The following is a 9,192-nucleotide window of genomic DNA, read 5'->3' as shown; positions in this document are numbered from 1 at the left end:
TTAATTTATATTACTTTATTTAACGTTTAATTTAACGTTACTTAAGTTTAAGTTAAGTTACGTTTAAGTTAATTATTAGTTAGTTGTGTGTGTGTGTGTGTGTGTGTGTGTGTGTGTGTGTGTGTGTGTGTGTGTGTGTGTGTGTGTGTGTGTGTGTGTGTGTGTGTGTGTGTGTGTGACAATTTAATATATTTCTTGTATTTTAAAATATTTCATTTTACATACTTAGAAACTCTTATTAAGTCAAATTATATTATAAATATATATTAATAAATATAGATAAATAAGAAATATAGATTTTATCGATGCGTAAATATGTTCTTGTCTAATAATAATATGCAAAATAAAAGATACGAGTCTGCATACCTATACAAAGGGTCTCGTAAGATTGCATTTAAGGCTGCGTCGAAGCTTTTTTCGGTAATCGTGTTTACGTCCAGTCGTAGGGCAATGTTTTTCGCGACATATCTGTCGATGTTTGAAAACTGATCGGCGAAAAGTGGTATACCAATCATGGGGACACCGCATATTATCGCTTCCAGCGTGCCCATAAGTCCGCCGTGAGTGATAAAGGCTTTTATATTAGGATGTTCTATGGCATATTAGACAGTTATAATTTCCTTAATTCAGAAAAGACAACTTTAGGTATTTACAAATATTCGCAATATTTAAATTTATGTCAGAGAAACATAAAACTTATATTCGTATATTTGTCTTTTTTGATACTCACTCAATATTTTAATTTGTGGCATCCAAGGGGAAATGTAAATGTTTTCGGGCAAACCAGCTGGTAATTTCTCCGGCTTCGGTATCTTCATTATAACCCGCATAGGTGCTATTTTACCTAAGGAGGCGTAAAGCGCTCTCAGGAACTCATATGGAAAAGTCTCAATCATCACCATCGAGCCAAAAGTGAAATAAATAAAACCATCTTTACTATCGTTCATCCATTTCTCTAATTCCTGCAGCAAAGACGATGTTAGCATGAATAAAACAAATTATATCCCTAGATTATATACCTAGATTTGGCAACTGAATACTAACTAAATGAATGTACAAAATGTTAATATGTTAGATAAAGTAATATATTTATGCTATCGTTCACGCTATCTTTTGTATAGATGCAAAATAAAACAATAATAATGAAATTACAACTAACATGTGTTATACAACATGTATCAATTGTCATTTAATTGTTACAATGTAAGAAATTAAGAAAATAACATTTGCTAATTGTTGCTCGATAATGAATTGTACATTAATCAATAAATTTACATATATGTTATTCACGCGGTCATGCGGCTCGTTTTATATTTTTATTTCATGTGTTTATGTTTGTTACTGCGTCGCATGATTAAGCGTTTATTAATTTTAGACAAGAAGGAGGTCATGTATCTCGTTAATAGATCAACAGCATCCACAAAGCATGTTATTATGAACGAACTATATGATTACATATAATATGACCATATTTTCTTGGAGAAAATAAAGGACAAAATTGAAAATTTTAGGATTTTATTCTTAAATTATATTAGATATTGGAATGCTAATTAGAAATAAATTCCTCATAATATTATTAAAGTAATATTATTTTAAAAAATTAATAAAATTGAGTTTAAAAAAAATAAATCTAAGGAACAGCTACTTGAAATAAAAAACTATCCTTTATAATAAGGATGTATAGTCACCATATATATTATATGATAGATGTGTTCATATTTCATATTTTTGTTGTTAGAAAGACATTATCGCGATATTATATTGCGAAATATTTCACGATATTAAGAAACAATGAAAAATTCAATGTTAATACAGTTATTATGTCATAACCAGGCGATGACGTAAACATAACAAATAATTATAAAAAAAAAAAATCTACAAAGTAATTTTTGCAGATAAGAACCGAGGAAATGATGTCTTATGTTGTGAAATCTCATTCTTATAGCTTTCTTATTTTAATTTCTATACGCAAAACTCCGATAAGCATTTCCAGAGAAATCCTTGAAAAAAAAACATTTTACACACTGCTCACTCTTTTTCGATATAACGCATGCCAACGAATCACAAGCACGTGCGCATGATATTCTAATGTAAATAATGCTAATCATTTGATGTGTCACTTTATGGAGGAGTATTATTAACATTATTTACATTACAGAATATCATGCACACGTGCTTGTGATTCGTTGGCATGTGTTACATCGAAAAAGTGAAAACGATCACGAAAACGGGTCATAACGTCGACTTACAGGCTGCAATGTTTCGTTTTCATCCTGGACGTGGATTCCCCCCACGTCTACCGCGGCAGCTGTTCTCGGTTGTATCCCATTTAGCGCAATGTGAGAGTTGATGAGGACCAGCGACATCTTCTTTTCCAATTCCCGTACGCTCGGTATGTTCGGCCCGAAGTGCTTCCTTATTATTCTGTCTTGCTCTTGTGTCGTAAGATAATTAAAATACCACTTGTCATAGAATGTGTGCACGACGTTATACAAACGTTGCCAGAAATTCATGGGTTCGGCCAAATTTATAACGTTGTTTGGCACGAAGGCCAGGCTCTCAGGTTGAGCAATCATGTCATATAACCACGGATATAACGACGTAGTGCTGATCCCAATCAAAGGAACTTTTAACATGTAAGCAATGACACTGTAACATTGCGCACCAAAAATCTAAAATAAACATATGAATATCTAAATAAATAATCATTAAAAAAATTTCATTAATTTGAAATATTAGATATTAATTAATCAACTAATGCCCAGAATAATTGATTGCAGTCATGCGTGACTCTACTTTGACACTGTGAATATATTGCTAAAGATACTTGGCATTGTGATGTTCTTTTTACCGATCATTTAATTTATAGTATTTTATTGTGCAGTTATGGAGTGCAGTAGCTCGCACTTAATCTAACAGCTAAGTGACGATTACTTACACATACTTCAAATTTGATAATCTGAGAGACTCTCTTGCTGCACTCGATTTGCACTTTGATTTATGATTATTTGAATTGTATTAAGGAGTTGTTATACGAGATTACCAAGATGTTTTGAATTATTTATTAAAAGATTTTATTATATTAGACTGCTGAAGATGGCTTGAATTAAATCGAAACGTATATCGCAAATATTTATGCAATCTACATATTAATGAGTGTATAGTATCGATATTTCTATAGATATTTCCATAGATTTTCATATCACGTATAATTTCAAATTTGTATTAATTAATATTTATTTTTGATGCTCATACGATATTTCTTTCAAATATTTCTAAAAAAGAAACTATTTACACGCCTTTTTAAAGACTTCTAAACTTCTTTTATTTAATATATGATAAATTAATAATATAGAAAATCAATTAGTTTTACCGATTTTAAATTTACATATTAAATTTATTATATCTAATTTGTTCATTTTAATTTTTAACTGAAATAATTACATTCTATTGAATTGTAAAAATTTACTGTTAAATAAAATAAAATGTGAAAAAAAGATACGTTAATCAAGAAAGTCACGATTGTCACTTTGATTCGTGATCATAAAACAATTTAGAATGATTTAAAACAATTTAGAATGATTTGTACATGTCATAGTCGTAATAAATGATCATTGTATCAGTTTCGTGTTCGTGGAACATTGAAGGAAGAATTAAAAGTTCATCTCTTACGTCAGAAGCAACCATGAATTACCTGTTGACCTTCTGTTTACGTAAGAAGAGAGATAAAATTAATGTTAGAAAATTGATACGAAAATTGAACGAATAATGATCGATGAAAATTTGTGATGTTTAAATCGAGCAAAATTACATTCTACATATTCCCAACAAAGAGAGATTCCCAGCAAACGAGAATTGATTGAAATGAATTGAAATGGATTCAGATTTTCAGAAATATTGATTCACGAATGTTAAAATGAATGCTTTTCAATCCTGAATACATTTTTATGCATTTATAGGAATTGCATGGAGCATCTCTATGCTTTTCAATCTAAAAATAATATTAGCTTTTTCTGTGCACAACACACATATTGTGAATATTGTTCAATTCAAAATTTTGAATAGGAAATGCAGTTTTTCAATTAATTGTATTCAACTGAATTTAATTGAATCCAATTAAATCCAAAAAAAATATTCACTATTTAAAATACGCATTCGGATAGAAAAAAATTTCAATCCATTTTAATAGAGATATTAACGACAAACATTGTAGATTGTGCTTGACATACACACACGTGCTTCCTTTATAAAATTATTAATTTTTACAGACAGAGTAGGTAAAATTTAAACAATTTATACATTAATGATTACGACTAAAAATTTAATTCTTGATAATAATGATATAAAAATTATATAATATATATAATTTTTATAAACGATTATAATAAATGATTATCAAGAATGATATGTATAATTTTTATAGACGATTATAATAAACGATTAAAATTTTTTAGTTACCTTAAAATAAATGTTAGAATCAATTAAAGTTTTAATTCAGTGGCTTTAAACGATCAAAATAAATCATTACATATGTAAATGTGATTCAAATTGAAAATTATTGTCTGCTGCTATATTAATTAAAAAATGAATCGTTATTTATTAATCATTGGTTTTTAATTAAATAAAGATTAAATCTATAATTAATATTTTTTGCTAAAAAGAAATTTTTTATATTTTATATATAACGTTTTAATTATTAGATATTATGAAATAATTATATAAATTATTATATAAAGGGAAAAAAGCTGGAATTAATTATTATGTTATTTAATATGTTGAGAGAAATAATAATGAACACAAATTTTCGTGAAGAGCAATTTTCAGTTTCTCCTGTTAAGGGAATCAGAAGTTATTCTATTGTATTACGATTCTTTGCAAGTGAATTTAGCAAGTGTCTAGTGATTTTATAATTAAAAAGCATTCAAAGTGAAGTCCGAATTCCAATAGGATCGCTATTTCACCTATAAAATGCGAGACATTGTTATATCCCAGAGAGCACAAAGTCTAAAAGATAATTAAAAGACAACTAAATTATTATAAAGATATCTTTTAGTGAAAGAAATATTTAGTGAAAGAATATTGTCGACGAAAAGACGACAAATGTCGCCCTGCTAGTCATTTTATAATCTCCATATGATAACTAAAGAACTTCTTTGGATATCTTTTAATCATCTTTAATACTTCTTTTAATTTTTGATATAATATAATATTTAATAACATCGAATTCCTAAATTAATTTTTACACAAAATGAAATAAAATTGCATGACAATGTACGTCCCATTTCCTGCAATGTTTGTTATGTCCTATGTGAGAATCATTGTTTTTCATCATAGTCCTTTTTAGGGACTCGATGATTATAAAAAATAATTTAAAAATAATTATTATAACAAAATATTTTATTAGTGTTCATTAGAACACGAATAGAAGAATGACGAAAATATGTCTTTTTTAAGTTGTCTTTTTGACCAAACTAATCAAGATGTCTTATAGACATCTTTTGATTTTGCTGAAAAGACAACCTAAAAACAATGTCTTTTCGTCATCTTTTAGCTTTGTCGAAGATAACTTAAAAAAGATTTCTTTTCGTTAACTCTTTTCGTTATTCTTAAACTTTCTTTTGTGCTGTTTGAAATATTATTATAATATATATCGCATGCACACATTACATACATATACATAAATTTTTATAAACGATATGTGTTTTAGCACGTAGAAAAATTTAAGATGTAAGACTTAAAGCAGTAAAGAAATGTGTGCAATGTCTTTCCCAATTTCCATGATTAACATTGATTTAAATATCTTTTCAACATGATAAACACATTTTTTAATATTCTGTAAAAATTATAAATACAATATTTGAAATATGAATAAAAAATAGTGATTAATGATTGATTATTATTTTTTAATCAATTGTTTGATTATTATACTTTAATAATTGACTATAATAATTGACTTAATAATTGATTAATTAATAATTGACTTGATATTGTAAATTAGTCATAATTATACTATATATTATTTTGATTGATTACTTTAATTAAGTTCGATCTTAATTGATTAATCATACAAGATTATTTGATGATTAATTTTATTAATTGATTACATTAATTATGATTGTATATATTTTTTAAATTTTTAGTCGATTATTTTAATTAATTATTGAATTAATCAATTAATGTCGAACACTGTCTACAGAGCATAGATATAATATGCTATTGAATAAATGCTTAAATTTTAAACAGATATCAAATTATTGATATCATATTTTTCTAAAAACATTAAAAATGTGTTGAATTTAATTTCAACGTTTTCAGGATATACTGTTGATTATATATTTTAATTATTAGATACTTATATTTTTTTATTTAAAGATTTAAAAAATGAACTTCAGTAAATTCCTTTGCGTTCTAATTACTTAAGACATAATTTTTTATTAATTTTATCTCCATCTTTGTTACATCATTTTTATCAAAATATTCTGTTATAAAAATATAAAAAATGTGATTTTTATCAAAATACTCTATCTCAAAATACCTCTTTAATTAAAATATTATATCTCAAATCTATATATCTCAAAATCTAGAAATTAATTGAAAAAATAATTATTAAAAAAATCTTTCTAAAGACATATATACGTGTACGTATGAAAAAATAATTTTTTAATAATTAGATTTTTATTATAAATTTAGAGAGAATAACGTTCTTCTTTTGTGTTTACAATACCTCTATAAACACAGCATCGTAAGGTGGATCCTTTGATTTGGATAATTCTTTAATTTCTGGATTTCCTAAGAATTTACAAAGTTCGTTTCCTGCCCATGTCGAAACGGCGTTTATTGGATTTGAGGTAATCAGTTGTTGCATTGTTTCATATGTAACATTGTTCACCAAATGCACATCTGTTGGCAATATCACGATATCGGTGTAATTTGGATAAGGTTTCTTCAGAGGAAATTTGCTGATTATATCGACTTGATGACCCTTCCTGGCTAGGCCCTTCATTAGCTGTTCGATCATAACAAAATGACTTTTGCCATGAAATGGAAATATTCCGAGCAAACGATATCCATGGCAAATCGACAGACAAAACAACAAATGAAAAATCACTAGTAATATTCGCATTTTTTATTCGTGTTGTTATATAAATTTCAGTTTCCAAATCACCTAAAAAAAGTAAATAAACTAAGTTAACGATTAATTTAAAGTTTTTAAAACTTTATTAATTTTTTGTATCTTTATAATCTCTTTATCCCTTTTAAATATTATATTTTAGATTAATATAAATTAAATTTAGTTTTTATTTAAAGCTTAGATTAAATTTTATCGATAAATTTTTTAATAAGAACATTTGTAGACTAAATGAATCATTTTCAATATTACACTTTTACATTGCTGTACGTTGGTACACTCAACATGATAGACTGACATTTGTAGATTTGTATTATCATTTAAATTACATAGATAACATAGTGGGGATAGAAATTGTTGCGTGTATTTAAAGACACATAATACATCGCACAGTACTACTTGAATTCATACAAAATTTGTACATGTGCTGTATAAAATATATCATTCTGAAATCAGTCTGCAGTGATCTTAGGTAATCTGTCAGAGAAATAACATTTAATTGCTATTTGCAATTGTCGTCTGTCATCAAACGAGAAACAAAAATACTGATGATATAATGTTTCCTTTATTGCTTTTCTTTTCATAAACTTAGCTTTAGTTTAAGAATCAAGTCATCTGTGATAATAAAATTACAAACAACTGAATAAATGAATGACTATATAAACAAGATAAATGACAATTCAAATAATGAGCAATTCAACTTATTTGTAGAGAGAATTGATAATGAGCCTATTTTCTTATTTTTTACAGTTTTCATGTTATGTAATCTTGTGGAAATGTAGTAAAAAAAGAAATTGTGATTTCTACGTTTTGTGAATAGGAGAGTAACAATATTTACCAGATTTATAGGATTTATCCCAAAGAGCACAAAGTCGTCTAAAAGATGACTAAAAGACGACTAAATTGTTACAAAGATATCTTTTAATGAAAGAATGTATAATCGACGAAAAAAGATGATTAAAAAGATGACAGATGTTGCATTGCTAGTCATTTTGTAATCTTACTCATATGATAATTAAAGGAAGACTTCTTTGGATATCTTTTAGTCATCTTTAATACTCTTTTAATTTTTATATTTTGATACAATAAAATTTAATAACATCGAATTTTTAAATTAATTTTTACACAAAACGAAATAAAATTGCATGACTGTCCCATTTCTTGCAATGTTTGCCGAATCCTATATGCAAGATTTATTATCTTTCATCATAATCCCCTTTGAGGACTCGATTACAAAAAAATATTTTATTAGTGTTCATAGTGTTAGAAACAAGTAAAATTTCTCATTTTTTATTCTGTCTTGTATAATTTTCAAACACGAAAAACTGAACTCCATCACGTTCTTCTAATGGCAATTTCGCATACTGTTCGCGAATGAATGATAAAAAATATCAAATAAATGGAAAGATATCTTCTTTTTTATGTTTTCTCTTTTCGATAAAATATTGATAACGAAAAAATATCTTAATTAGCCTTTTGCTTTGCGAAAATGATAACCATAGAAAAATGACGAAAAGATATCTTTTTTAAATTATCTTTTTGACAAAACTAAAAAATGTCTTATAGATATTTTTTGGTCTTGCTGAAAAAAACAATCTAAAAATATTTTCGTTATCTTTTAAACATTTTTTTGCTTTGAAAGACAAAGCGAAAAGGTGTTTAAAAAAGAACTTTAAAAAAGATCTCTTTTCGTTATCTTTTATTTATACTGTTGTTATCACATTGTATACATTAACATGTTATATTATGTTATATTATTATGTTTAATTAACAATAATTTAACATAATTACATAATTATAATATATTCTTGAGGCTTCCACAAGTGCTTTCCATATAAAGATTATGCTTTTCGCGAATTTCCTCCATGTCCAAATCCATTCTTGGAATGCCTTTCAAGAAACCCGCGAAACGCATAATCTTTAATTATATTAACAAGTATATTAACAATTTGTAGCAAGAAGGTACATAAAATATTAGAGGGGGGAGAAAAAAGAGAGAGAGAGAGAAAGAGAGAGAGAAGAGAGAGAGAGAGAGGAGGGGAGGGGCGAGAGAGAGAGAGAGA

The 9,192-nt window shown here is 26.8% G+C and overlaps 1 protein-coding gene across 1 annotated transcript in view; it reads right to left on the bottom strand.

Moving 5' to 3' along the window:
• LOC105622512 (UDP-glucuronosyltransferase 2B19-like) overlaps positions 1–7,123 on the bottom strand; it is an 8,029-nt gene extending 906 nt beyond the window's left edge. Inside the window, exons 1-4 of the mRNA XM_012203927.1 lie at positions 6,725–7,123; positions 2,250–2,672; positions 731–962; positions 367–592 (exon numbers count right to left, since the gene is read on the bottom strand). Of these exons, the coding sequence (XP_012059317.1) occupies positions 367–592; positions 731–962; positions 2,250–2,672; positions 6,725–7,123 (1,280 nt within the window). The remainder of the gene's footprint in view (positions 1–366; positions 593–730; positions 963–2,249; positions 2,673–6,724) is intronic.
• Positions 7,124–9,192: the final 2,069 nt, after the last annotated feature.

This window comes from Atta cephalotes, assembly GCF_000143395.1.
Source record: "Atta cephalotes unplaced genomic scaffold scaffold00046, whole genome shotgun sequence".
Lineage (NCBI taxonomy): Eukaryota > Metazoa > Arthropoda > Insecta > Hymenoptera > Formicidae > Atta > Atta cephalotes.
Note: the sequence above shows the minus strand (reverse complement) of the source record. Positions and strands in the feature narration are given on the sequence as shown.